Genomic DNA, 14,129 nt, shown 5'->3' on the forward strand with positions numbered 1-14,129 from the left:
CTATTTTACAGATGAGGAGAAAAGTCTCGGGAGACTTAAGCTCGTGCCCCTGGTTATGAGTTAGTAGGTTGCGCTGACTGACTCCAGAGCTCTGCTTGTCCCACTGCCTCCAAACATGTCCAGGGTAGGCGAGTGGTAAAGGACAGGAATTCCATGTCCAGGCGATCGGGGAGAAGTGCTCATTGTCTCAGCATTTCATCCAGCTCAGATGCCCCTGAGCTGTCTGAGGGTTACACAGGGAGAAGTGGTGTGAGGGCTCTGTAGGTGGTTTAGGGGAGCAGACTGTCTTAGGATAGGAACATCCTAAAATTTCCCATCCTGTCTTGGGGATACACACGGGTGTAGAAGGAGAGGAACAAGTCAGAGGTGTACTCAGTGGTGGGTTTGAGCAACGTAGCAGGAGCAGAGAGGAAGCATGGGAGTGGAGCCAGGACTGCCCCCTGGTTTTCGCCCAGATCACAGAGGGTGGCTGCACGAGCCTTTCTGCCACGAGTGGTATACAGCTGGCCCCTGCCAGAAATGGGCTCTGCTCTGGACACCACACAGCTCTCATACATACGGTGACTCCCCATACAAGGGCAGCTTCTAGGGCTGTCACTTGCCTCTGGGGCTTCCTAGAGGAAGTCAGAAACATCCCAGAGCCATGTGATGTTAGAGGTGGGCCAGACTTCAGAAATTTTTTGCTGCAACCCATTTATCTTATAGATGGGACTAGTGGAGCCCAAAGAGGGGAAGAGACCTAACCAAGTCACCCAGCAAGTTACTAGCAGAGTCAGATCTTAAATAATCTCAGATTTCCTAAGCAAGTCATTGCACATGCCACATTTTCTGCCCATCCTTACTCCTGGAGCTACAAGTCATCACTGTATCTTAGTGGGAGGAAGCACGAGAGGCCATTGACTGGACACAGAGGCAGATAAGTAACAGCATCTGTGATTTATTGAGCATTTCCTACACGCCACTTGCTAGACTAAGTGCCTTCTATGGACTACTTCATTTAAGCCCCACAGCATGTGGCATTGCAGCCCCATTTTGCAGATAAGGAAGGTATGGTTCAGTGAGGTAAAGTGGCCTGCCTACCTTATCCAACTAGGAAGTCTAGGTAGTACTGAGATTCCTCTTATTAGGTCAGGCTGCCTCCAAAGCTTAACTGTTTTTGTCTTGCACTATGCGTCCCGGTTCTGCCTTGCTCCAAGGTAGCCACATTTCCTCTCGGCCATCATTTTGTTCATTTTCATTTCTGCAAAGTTGAAGGCTAGGTCTCCCTCTCCCCACCTCCCCTCCATCGCAGTGAAGGCATGGAAACTCTCAGGAAGAGGCCTGGCTCCAGCCCTGGTGACCTCTATGGCGGGGGCCTGCTGCCTCCCTGTTCTGGCTGCTGCCACTTCTGAAATGTGGGGGATGGTTGGGCTGATTCCACAGTTTCCTTAGGGACAGTGCAATAGAGCGGGGAAAAGCCCACTCTGTTACGTTGAACACTTAGAGAGCCCGATGTGTGTGTTACGCTTGAAATGTGTCACCTAATTGAACTCACTTGATCCTCATGATGACCTTCTCAGGCAGTGGACTCCAGGCTCCTTGAACAGCTGAGGAAGTTGAGGCATAGAGAAGTTAAGGAGCTTCCCCAAGTCCACATGGCGGGAAAATTGCAGAGATGGAATATGAACTTGGGCCGTTTGGCTTAAGTCCATCTCTTAACCATTATACTAGCATCATTTAAAAACTCACCTTATCACTTCCTATCTGAGCCTCAGTTTCCAAATCTGTAAAAGGGACATAATTTCTACACTAACTGCATTGTTAATAGAATCTTTAAGTGTATGTGAAACACTTGGCACACAGTGGGGTTTTGATAATATAATTATTACATGCCCTCGGTTCTTTGTGGCCCTGCATAGATAAAGAGAGCTCAAGAGAGCATAGTATGCTTTTTTATAGATGGATACACAGAGAGGGAAAATGCTTTCCTGAGCAATCCTCAGCCCTCTGGTGAGAAATTTCACTCTAGTGCGCAGCATCGTGCCTTTGGAGCCAAGTACACCCAGTGGGGCCCACAGACTCTGGTCTCCCCAGATGGGATCCTCGTCATCAAATCTTCTGTGCTCTAGAAACTAGACTGAGCATCATGGATCCTCTGAGGATCTGCACCAGGTGGTAGGCAGCTCTGAGCTCACCAAGATCTCTTCCCAGAGGAAGATTCAAAAATCCAGAGAGGCTCCCGGAAGCCCACCATACAGAGGGCATGGCAGGGACAAGGGTGTGGCCGTGGGGAGCAGAAGTGTATGGGCAAGACAGGTGACTGCAGACTGGAAGGAAGGACGTGTGTAGCAAGTGATGGGCTGGATGGGTCACCTGGGTTCCAGTGTAGAAGCCCTGCACTGCCAGCCCTGGAGGAAGCCCTGTCTGAAAGGTGAAGGTGATTTAGCTGAGGGATTCCACTGATTTCCTCAGCAGCAGAAAGTGCCAGATGAGCCGGGCAGGAGGAAGAGAGACTGGAGGTAGCAAGACCAGTGTCTTTATGCTCCCACCTTCTACAGCGGAGCCTCCCCAGTTTGAAGTTCCCCAAGACGATTCTAGCTAGTTCTAGTACATTCTCTGTTGCAAACCAAACTCCCCAGCCAGCCCTGGCCCACGTAGTGCTGAGGTCTGCAGCCCTTCAGGGGCTGGAGGCCAAATGCATCATAGGCCCAGGCCAAGGCTCCCGGAAATCAGGGTCAATTTCCTACTCCCGCGAGGGCCCAGCGGAATCATGGGGCCTGGGGCCCTGGGAGGCCCCAGGGGTTCTCTGGAGCCACATGAAGCTGCCTGAACTTTGCCTGAGCACCACAGAACCGCTGGGTGGACTGAGCAACTGTCCCACAGCTTCTCGATGGCCACAGAAGTTTCCACCGCCACCAGACCTTCCTCATGCGGGCCCACGTGAGGCCCAGAGAGAGGCCCCCTTTCTCTCTAAATCCCGTCTCCTTACAGCTGTTTTCTCAGGGCGCTTCAGCCTGCATCCGCCTTTTCCAAGAGTTTGTTTTCTCGTGCGTGCATTCATCCATCGATTCCCTTATTCATTCATTTCTTCCCTTACTCGTGTATTTCCTCTTTCGTTTCTCCTCTTGGGTTTAAAAAATTCATCCGTACTGCTCCACCTATTCACCCCATCTTTTGTTAAATAGTTTGCAAATGAAAAAAAGTACCTATTGAGTGAGGAGTGGAATGGACCAAGTAGCCAGGACCTGGGGGATGCGGGATGCCTAGGGCCCTGCCGTGGGCCTTAGCTCATCATCTAGGAGAGAGCAGATGATACGCAGGTGATGGGTATCAAGGACCTCAGATAGTGCACTCTGTAGAACCAGGGTGACGTTAAGACAGGATGGCTTGTGCTGGTGTTTGGACGAGCAGACAGGTGAGGAAAACAGCAGGCAGAGGGAACAGCACGTGCAGAAGCATGGCTGTGTGAAGCCTCATGTGGTGCCTTCGAGAATACGAAGTACTGATGAAGTTCAAGGTGGGCGGCAGTGCTGTGGGGAGCAAGGAGCTGGAGTAGCAGGCAGGGCGAGGGCTGTGAGGGCCCAGGAGGTCAGACACGGGGGGTTGCATGGAAGCTGAGAGCATGGCAGCCGTGGCACAGACGTTTTCATTGGTGGAGCAAGGTCAGCCCCTCTGGCCTCATGGGGAAGTTCTCTTCTTATCGTAAACTTGAAAGAGGGAGACAATACTCAGCTTGTTCTCAGACAGACAGACCCCCTGTGCAGAAACTACCCATTTCTCCATTCCCAAGGGATAGAGTCCAGACTCCACAAGCAGACAGTTAAGGCCCCATGCCTTACCTGCCTTACCACTTCCACAGCTCCCTCCCTCTCAAATTTGCAAATGCCCTTTGGCCTCTGGAAGTGCCCTTCCCTCCCTGTTCTGCTTGCTTCTACACACCCTTGAAAACCCTCTCCTAGAATCACCTCCTCTCTGAGACCTTCCTGCTTGCCCCTCACATCCAGTTACTCTCCCCGAGTGCACACAGCACGGCCCCTGAGCACAGTCATTCTGCCCTGACTGGACTGTCATTCCTCCTGGATCGCTTCACTTCTGGGTCCCTTAGATCTGGGCCTAGAGTGGTCACTAAGAAACGGTCCTTAGGTACAGGGGCAGTTCTGAAATTTCCATAGAGCCGGACCTCCCATTAGAATCTTAGACTCAGAAAGCGGCTTGGAGAAAGGACCACGTCTGAAGGCTGCATTTGATCAAGACTTTGCAGAAGACTGAGAAATGGGATATTGTCTCTTAAAGAGTTGGGGGGAGGGCACAGATAGCAGTGTTCCCCACTCCACCTTCTGGATGCCATTATTGCTGGAGTAGAGGGAGGTAAGGAAGGAAAGAAGGGAGGAAGGAAAGAAGAGGGGTAGGAGGGGGAGGTAAGCCCTGAGAAGCATCTCAGGTTGCAGAGCCCTGGCCTGGATGCTTTCTCATGATGGAGGGGAATCAAGCTTTGGGTTATGCCTCCCTCCTCACAAACAGCTCTAGGACCCCCACTTACTCAGCTGTACACATTGGTTGCACAAACAGCAACAGGAGTCCCCATCGTGGCTCAACGGTTAATGAACCTGACTAGCATCCACGAGGATGCAGGTTCAATCCCTAGCCTTGCTCGGTGGGTTGGGGATCCTGTGTTGCCATGAGCTGTAGTGTAGGCTGCAAATGCAGCTCGGATCCTTCGTTCCTATGGCTATGGCGTAGGCCGGCGGCTGTAGCTCCGATGATTGTACCCCTAGCCTGGGAACCTCCATATGCTGTGGGTGTGGTCCTAAAAAAAAAAAAAAAAAAAAACCAGCAACAAATGAAACTAATTGCTCTAATTGAAACCTCTGGAAGAGCACTACTAGGCTCTTCAAAACTGGGGAGTTAAACTCTCCAGGATGCTTTGAATAAGTTTCTTCCCACGCGGAGTCCTCAGTGTCCCTATCTGTAAAATGGAGACATTAACACTGCCTCTGTTGGAGGGTATTGGGTTTCTACCATTGTCAGGAACTGCTTTGGAACACTTTCAGTGCTGTGGGTGACAGTACATAGAGAGGCTCCTTATGTGGTAGGTGGGGGTCCCTCTGGTCCTGACTATTTCTGTGCCATTCAGGGACGCGGCAGCAATGTCATCCACTGCCGGAAAGATGGCACCTGGAGTGGCTCCTTCCACCTCTGCCAGGAGATGCAAGGCCAGTGCTCGGCCCCGGACCAACTCAACAGCAACCTCAAGCTGCAGTGCCCCGAAGGCTATGCCATAGGTATGGAGGCGCGTGGGGGTGGCATTGGGAGGGCGTCCTTCCAGGAGCTCAGGCCATGCCCGCTGGGGAACTGAGTACCCCTTCCATGTGAGGCCCTGCAAGAAACACTGGGGAAGTGAAGATGAATGAGCCCAGACCGTGCCCTCCTAGAGGGTTGAGGGCATGGATGTTGGCGATGTGGGGGTGGGGTGGGTGAGAGTGCATAGTTACACTGGAGGAATGAAGGTGCATATCCTATTTAGGGATGCACTAGGGGTCCAGGTTGGCCACCTTCGTTATTAATTTTACAATTTGCCGAGCATTCAGCGTTTCGACTGTGGCCCAATGCTGCACCGTACACCTTAGAGGCATTATATCTACCTTCTCAATAACCTTTAACTGACGAGGAAACTGAGGCTCAAAGGGTTACAGAACATGCCCCAGACCTGAGACCTCCTCTTCTCAAAGTCTGAGTTCTTTTCTTGGCATTTTGTGGCCTCCAAAGACAGGATAAAAAGCGTTTTCAAAATACTCTATGCGTGGTGATGGACCAGCTCGCCAAGTGAAGGGAGACAGCCTGAGGTTTGATGCCAAGAGTTTGCCTGGTTGAAACCAGGCATCTGGACAGATGCATTAATCACAGGCTCCAAGGCTTTCTGGAGAACTGGGCAGGCATGGAATCTCTGACCTCAGTGGAGGGCAGTGATACGAACCTCTCGGGCTGACTCCCTAATTGACCATGATGAAAGGCCCCGGGAATTGGATGTTCCTTTCTCATGGCCAGTGTGATTTATGGGACAGTCACCAGGGATGTCTGGAGCAGGAGGTTATCTGTGCACACACTCACTCCCAGTCATGCAGAGCCAACAGCTTCCTCACCCAGTAGAAAGAGTTATAGTTATCGTTTCATGTCCAGGAGGGAGGCCCATAGCTGGAGAGCAGAGGGATGAGGGGGCCTGACCACTTCCTTTTAAAGGTGGGAACACGTAGCCTCAGAGCTCAGAGGTTCTTCACCTAAACCTAGAGTGGGGCCTCAGGCTCTGCATTAGTCCAGGATGGGTCAGAAGATACCCGAGGGCATAGTTGCTCTCCCTGATGATTCAGAAGGCACTTAGAGGAGTTCCCATTGTGGCTCAGTGGTAACAAACCCAACTAGTATCAATGAAGATGCGGGTTCAACCCCTGGCCTCGCTCAGTAGGTTAAGGATCTGGTGTTGCTGTGGTTTGTGGTATAGGTTGCAGATGTGGCTTGGATCCCATGTTGCTGTGGCTGTGATGTAGGCCGGCAGCTGCAGCTCTGATTCAACCCCTAGCCTTGGAATTTACATATGCCATGGGTGTGGCCCTAAAAAGAAAAAAAATGCACTTGGAGATCTTACAGATATTGCAGACCCTAGGGACCCTGAACAGGAGGTCACAAGGAGGTAGGATCTTACAGGGCCTGTATAGGCATTCTAGAAAGTTGGGGCAATGGGTGTAACCATGGCAAGTAGCATTGGCTGTTCCATCCCAAGGCCAAGGCTTTCTCCTCTGCATTATTCCTGATGGGTGTGCATGGCTCTGGACACTTCTCACTAACTCAATCAGGACATGCACGTGAATCCTCAGTCACCCTCATGACTGGCATGGAGCAACCCTGGGAGAAAAAGCTCTGATTGAAAACAGACTTCCTGCATGCATGCCTTCATGGATTCATTCAAGTACATGCATTCACATATGCACAAGGAAACACAAATACAGATGCTTAGTCACTAGAGGCAAACACACATACCATGCGGTGAGCTCGTGCCCAGCACATGCACTTCAGCCGGGTGCCGTGCAGATATGTCACCTGCACAAGCATGTACGCAGAAACCCACACATAGCTCACACTTGGATATACTGTGTACCTGTGTCACAAGCACACACCAGTGAGCTGGAAGGCCTGCCTCTGATGCCCGGTGGGGCGGAGGTGGCAGAGTGTTCCTTTACCCTATGTGCTTTTCCGTGGTCAGAGCAGAAGGGGAAAGCAGTCTGTCGGATGGTGGAGCCTGAATCTCCTTCCTCTGCTCTGTACCCCATGTTCCCACTGCCACGTGGACGCCAGTTTTATGAGTATGGTGATGGGGTGGGGGCTGGGCCAGTCGGGGTGCACAGGGCACTGAGGGAGAGGGCAGAAAGAGGATGGAGGGTGGAGGGGAGAGGCCTCCCTCCCCCAAGCCCCAGTTCACACCCACCCCCCACCTTCAAATCCCCTCCATCCACCTTCCAGGCCGAGTACCGCCCTGGGAAAGCCCACCTCACAAGGAGAGGGAATCTACCAAGGCCTGTAGGCCTGGCAGGGCTGAGGTGTATGTCCGGCTTGGGGGCTAGAGGCCTCCTTCTGGAGCCATGCAGGGTAGCTGCCTCCGCAAGCAACCTGGGGAGGCTTCTGTGGCAGCAGCAAGGAGCTCAGCAAGGTGTTTGTGCCACCAAGGCTGCTGCCACCTTCCCTGCTCCCCCCTGGGGAAGGAGAGGCGGGGGCCTGGTGAGATCACCACTCTGTAATGATGCCAATTAGGGCTCATATATCAGCACACAGCAGCCCGGGTCCTGAAGCCCAGGAGCTGCAGCCTGGGGGAGGGGAGCACAGAGGAGGAGATGCAGAGAAAGAAACGGAGCCCTGACTGCTGCCTAGGTTCGCCATGGCCTCTTGTCGTGCCCAGATTTTTTTCTTTTTTTCCCCTTTTAGGATTAAATAGTCATTGTCTATTTCCCAGAGGCAGGAACTTCTTTTTTTGAAAGAATTTTGTCATTGCAGGTTTGCTTTGTCCATCCTTGCTCCCTAAAAATTTTTAGAACTGATCTTGTGACAAACACACCCCACTGAGTTTCTCTGAGCGGTCCCCCTCTTATTCTCTTCGCTCATCTTTTTTTTTTTTTTTTGTCTTTTTGTGTGTCCTCCTTCCTTTTCTCTCTTCTGACCCTTTACCCCCTCCCTGTCCCCTCCCACTGCTGCCTTCTTTTCTCTTCCCTCTGTACGTGGAAGTTTCCGCCACATCCATCAGTGGGCTTGGTGGTGAGAGAGGCATGGGCTTTCATTCCTGGCCCTCGACTTGCAGCTCTGTGACCTAAGCTCTGCCCACTTCATTCTCTCTCCTCCAAGACAGGTGTGATGATGCTGGTCTCACAGGGCTGGGTGCAGGGGGAATGAGTGACAGGTGAAAACCTCCAGCTAGACCAGGGACTCCCCTTGCCCCACGTTCTGCGATCAGTGACCCCATGTTTAAAGTAAAGGGGTTCTAAAGGTCGTCATGGACTTGCCATCCTACCTGCCCCTGCCCAATTCAGACTTTGAGTCTTTTAGATTTAAGAGGAAGGCAATGGATAAACTGTATATCAGTATATCTCTGTATGTATATGTGCATGTACCCATAGATATACATACTATGCACACACACGTATGGAAGGGAACCTTTAGTTGGCTAGCAGCATGGGATATTTTTTACGAGTTGACTCTTGTGAACCACTTAGTGTTCACGGGTGGTCTTGGCACTAAGGCGGGGGAATGACTTCTTTGGGGCCCTGGTCAGATTCTGAAGGAGCACTTTTTTGGAGTCCTGGGGACATCCCACAGGATACCCTTGATTTTTAGGAGACCTCAGAATCGATGAGTGATCTGTCTTCCCTGGGCCAAGTGTCCTAACCCTGTCCCGGTCGGTCATGGTGCCTTTGTTGACTCACTGCCTGATTCATATTTTCAGCCCTTTATCCACTTACTCACTCATTCATTCATTCATCCGTGTACCACGTCCTTCATGAGATACCCTCACGCCTATGCATCGTTCACTCACTGTGCCGTTCATTCATTTCTCACTTGTCTCCTCCACCAGATGTGCTCATTCACTCGTCGTCTCTTTACTCATTTCACAAATACTTATTGAGTGCCTATCATCTGCCATGTACAGTGCCAGGCTCTGGGCACAGAATGGGGAGCACAGCCAGCGCTGGCCTCATGGAGTTACAGTCGAGCAGGGAAGAGAGCTGTTGATATAGGTTACCAAATCAATGTGACAAGTCTGTGATGGGTGCCTGTGAGAGCATCTGGCCTGTCAGGAACGGAGGTCTCTGAGCGAGTGGCGTATGGATTGAGGTCTGAAGGACCACTGGCCCTGCACTAGATGAAGTGGAACAGGGAGAGTCTTGAGGCACAGGGGAGCCATGAACATAAGCCCTGTGCCAGGAGAAAGTGTCAGGGGTGGGAAGCCACTGACACTGCGTTCACGTGCTCATCATCCACTTGGTCGATGCTGGCTAAGCAACCCGTGTGTGGCTGGTACCCGGTTAGGCTCAGAGAGGAACCTGCCTCATCTCTGCCCTCCCAGGGCATCACTGTAACTATGGAAACAAGGGACCAGTCTCAACACTGCAGTGAGACTCCTCCATGCCAAGTGCTGCTCTCACTCAGCCCTGGACATCAGGGCCGGCTTCCTGGAGGATTTGAACTGGGCTTTGAAGAGCTGGTTGGGCTTTCCTGTGAAGGCAGATCAAGGATGATTCAGGAGAAGGAATGAACAGCACCAGAAGTATGGAGGCAACGGAGCGTGGGACTCAGATGGCAATCCAGGCACAGTCTGGGTGGTGGGAGATAAGGTCGACCAGACCATGGGAGGCCGTGAAGGCTGGGCAAACGGATTTGAATTTTGTCCTGCATGTGGGGAACCTTGGAAAGGTTTTCCAGCAGAGGAGGAGCATGACCAGAGTGGGCTCAGGGCTGATAAGCATGGCAGTGGATGCCACCTAGACTGGAGACAAGAGAACAGTCAGGGAGACTGGAGGTGGTTCCTCCCATGGCCCTGGAGGTGGGTCGGCCCAGCCAGTGGGGACCAGGGAGCAGCAGGGTCCCCTCGGGATGTGCAGCCCCTGGCATCAGGAGACTGGGGGCTGACGGCCGCCTCACTGTCTGCTTGTCCTCAGGATCAGAGTGCTCCACCTCGTGCCTGGACCACAACAGTGAGTCCATCATCCTGCCAGTGAACGTGACTGTCCGGGACATCCCCCACTGGCTGAACCCCACACGGGTGGAGGTGAGTGATGGGCCGCCTGCCTGCGACTGAGGGAGGGAAATGACCTTGCTGACCCCTTACTTTGTCCTGGTCCTGCATCAGTCCCTCCACGTCCGTGAGGGCATCTAATGGTCACACCTGCCCTGTGGGGTGGGGACCTGTTCCCAGTCACTTCTCCAGGCCTTCAGTATTTACTGCTTTCCCTCTGGCAGGCTCTGTGCCAGGGACCTTTGATTTACTGTCCTACTGAATCCTGATGATAGCCTGGGAGAAATAGCATTAATGTGCCTAGTTAACAGATGAGGAAACTGAGGCCCCAGGAACACCTAGGTAGGAGGCGCAGAGTCAGGGCTCAAGCCTGTGTTTGTCTGACTGGAAAGTCCTTACTTGCCAGGATGGCTCTCTTGGCCCCTCCAGTATGAGCTTTTGGAAGGTAGGCACCCTCCGCCTTCCGTAGCCTAGGCTTCTGGCATCTTTCTCCATCTTCGGCTTGTTTGGTGGAAAGCAATTAATTTGTGGTATGGGGAACTAGGCATACATACTGGATATGAAGCCCCCATGTCTGTGTGCCCAGCACTTAGCACACAGACTGCATTTCAACCTCGGATGGTTCTCTGCAGCAGGAGCCATTGTCTGCATTCTCTGCTCCTGGACACTGAGACCTCGGGAGTGAGCCATGGACTAGGGTGAGGGCTCAGACCTAAGCCTCAGTCCAGGGGCTGTGCTCCTCCCGTGGTGCCGGGCTGCTATGTCCTTGCCTCTTGGCAGCAGCCAGTGTCATTGCCCAGTTGGCCACCCTCACGTTCCTGTGTGCCACCTGATCAGTCAGGGCCCCCAGGGCTGATGTGGGACCCGACTCTTCTCCTCCAGGGCAGTGCCATCCCAGCGCTCGGGTCCTGGCTCTAGTCACTGGGTCCTTTCCCTGGAGGAAGTGAGAGATGGAGGCAGGGGTGCTGGGCGGAGCCTCAGCTACGTCTCACCAGCCTTACTTCCCCGGGTGCTGAGAGGCCTGGCTGTCTGCCCGCCTCCTGCAGATCCTGCTTGGATAGCCTGCAGAACCCGACACCAGTGTCCTGTTTCCCCAACACACTGAGGTCACAATTTTGAGGCATACTGCTCCCCTGGGCACCCCAGCCTCTCTGCCCCTCCTCTCCCCTCTCTTCTTTTCTTTCTCCCACTCTCTCTGACTTTATTTCCTTCTTCCTGCCTCTCTTTTCACTGCTTCTCTCCTCCTTCTCCCAAAACCTCTCTCACCTTGCTCTGCCCCCTCCCACCCAAGTTCTTCGCCTCCATCTCCCTCGTCCTGTTTCTCCGTGCCTCTCCCACACGTCCAGGAGGCTACCCTGTTTCCCTAGCCTCGTGCTCCTTCATCTGTGTTCTGCTCTCAGCATGCCTTTCCCCCCTCCTAACCCCGCTTCTCACTGAACGCCCCGGGTACGCTGATGTGCTGTACACACCCAGGTGCACACACAGAGGCTCAAGGAAGCTAGAGATCAAGTCCATGCCCCTCATTGTACAAATGGAGAAACTGAGGATCAGAGAGGGAAGGGACCCGGGCAGGTCACACAGGAAGCAGAGCCAGGATCTAGACTGAGAACGCCTTCCAGCCCTCCTGCCCTCCTTCTATCCTCCTCTGACTCCACACACCAAAGGCTGGCAACCTACACTCCATGGAGCAGACACAGGAGGCCTTCTGCACCCCCAAGGACCCGTCTTCTTAGCCTATGCCCCAGACCAGTCCCCCCACCCGTCTCCCATCAGGCCTTTCCTCTGCCCCCGGTAAATTCCCACCCTTCTCTCTGCAAGCCCCAGGCACTAAAGAGTTCAGTTACTGTGAAATAAATCCAGGGATTTGAAAGCCTGCAAAGCCCCCCCTCCCTGCCTCTTTGGTCGCCCACCCGCTGCCAGCCCACCCCAGCCCCCACCCAGTTCCCCGGTCTGCCGGCCTTTATTGATGCCGGCCTACGGAGAGAGCCATAACGAGGTTCAGACCTCCACTGGTCTCCGGAGGCCTCATTATCCAGGAGGAAAAAATGTGGTAGAAAAAGGGAGGAGGGCGAAGGGCAGAGATTGATGATTTCCAGGAATCAGGCAGAAAAGCTGGCCTCTGCTGCACCCTTGCCCCTTGTGTGGTGAGAGCCGCAGAAACAGCCGCTGGTGCAGGCATTGCCAGGCCAGAGCAGGCGCTGGCTCACTCCTCTGCTTTCTGAGGGTTTACCTCTGAGCCCCAGTGCAAGGTAGATGGTCAGGGGCAAGGCTCTGCTCCAACCACTGTCACCTTTGTCCCTAGAGTAAGAACGTGAGAGGTGAGAACTGACATGTAATGGATGCCTGCTGTGAGTCGGGTATTGGATCAGACAGTTTCCAGGCTCCATTTGCACCCCCCACCCCCACATGCATACATATAACACACAGCCCTACGAGGTGGGAATTAGTCTCCAGTTTTCCAGTGGAGGAAATGGAATCTCAGCCATAGAAGCCGCCTGCCTAAGAGGAATTGAAGATGGACACAGGTCAGTCTGACGCTACTGCTTACTCCAGCTACCTGCGCAGGCTCTGTTTGGATGTATGATAATAATAATAAAGGCAGAATGTCTGCACTTGCCTACCAGATGGTAAATGGTTAACAACTGGCTCTCCATCCAAAAGAACAAAACCCAAAACCCCAAACCCTACCCTCTAATTTGTGGCACTTGCCCATTCCTCGGGTGTAAAGATTCTCAGCATGGCAGAGTTCTGGTTTTCCAAGTGGCCGTCAGTGAACACAAGTTGAAGAGATCAGCACTGTTGCCTCACCACTGTTCATGAGCCCACACAAGCCAGCTGCCTCCCACCCCTGGCACCTACCACGTGATGGGCTTTGCTTCAAGCACTTGACGTATGTTGGCACATGTGCTGAGAATGAGGATTACTGAAATGAGTGGAACATCAGCCCTGAGATCCCGTGCATGATCGGTGCACCAGCACTGTGACCTTTGTGAAGGCAGGCCCCTGCTCATCTCATTTACCCTGTTGGGCCCAGTGCCCAACGCACAGTAGAGGCTCTTGAAGAATTTAGGGTTGCTGAGTCAGGTGACCAAGGCTCAAGTTCAAGCCCTAGCACCTGTTTGCTGTATGTGCCAGAGTTTCCTCATCTGTGAAATGAGAGACCTAGATCAAGAGTCTGTCTCAAACACCAATGGGAACCAGGCAGGTGGGGTAAATGGATGAACCAGGCCAAGTGTGTCATGTTGCATGTGAAATAACTAGGCATAGAAATGGGAGCAGTGGCAGTATTTACTCTATGAACATCAGGTGGACAGAAAGACTTAAAACCCATGAACATACTACCCAACTTGAGAAAAAAGATGTTATAAATGTAAAGTTCTTCTTATTGAGATAAAGCTCACATGCTAATCTTAAGCATAAGGCTTGACAGTCTGTACATTTGTCTTCACTCTTGAAACCCAAGGCAGGGTAAGGACCTTTCCAATTCCCCAGAGGGTCTTCCCTTGTCCCTAGGCAAGGCCTCCACCAACAAGGGAACTTTCTATTGCTTTTGCTTCTTTGTGAACTTCATGTAACTGGAGTAGATACCTGATGAAACTTTTTGATAGGCATATAGTTTACTTTCATAAAAAAAAAAAACAAAAAACCTGTCCTGGAGTTCCTGTCGTGGTGCAGCAGAAACGAATCCTCGCTCAGTGGGTTAAGGATCCGGCGTTGTTGTGAGCTGTGGTGTAGGTCGCATACGCAGCTTGGATCTGGCGTTGCTGTGGCTCTGGTGTAGGCCGGCAGCTACATCTCTGATTAGACCCCTAGCCTGGGAACCTCCATATGCCACAGGTGTGGCCGTAAAAGGACAAAAGACAAAAAAAGAAAAAAA

General features: G+C 52.5%; 1 protein-coding gene across 2 annotated transcripts in view; it reads left to right on the forward strand.

The window, feature by feature from the left end:
• PAPPA (pappalysin 1) overlaps positions 1–14,129 on the forward strand; it is a 240,100-nt gene that overhangs the window by 197,522 nt on the left and 28,449 nt on the right. For both annotated transcript variants that reach the window (XM_001926753.8, XM_084993952.1), the window contains 2 exons: positions 5,114–5,261; positions 10,176–10,285. In XM_001926753.8, the coding sequence (XP_001926788.6) occupies positions 5,114–5,261; positions 10,176–10,285 (258 nt within the window). The remainder of the gene's footprint in view (positions 1–5,113; positions 5,262–10,175; positions 10,286–14,129) is intronic.

The sequence above is a fragment of the Sus scrofa genome, chromosome 1, assembly GCF_054392235.1.
Source record: "Sus scrofa isolate SSC_HxYL_T2T_F1_AM1 chromosome 1, Sscrofa_HxYL_maternal_Yorkshire_Landrace_v2.0, whole genome shotgun sequence".
Taxonomy (NCBI): domain Eukaryota; kingdom Metazoa; phylum Chordata; class Mammalia; order Artiodactyla; family Suidae; genus Sus; species Sus scrofa.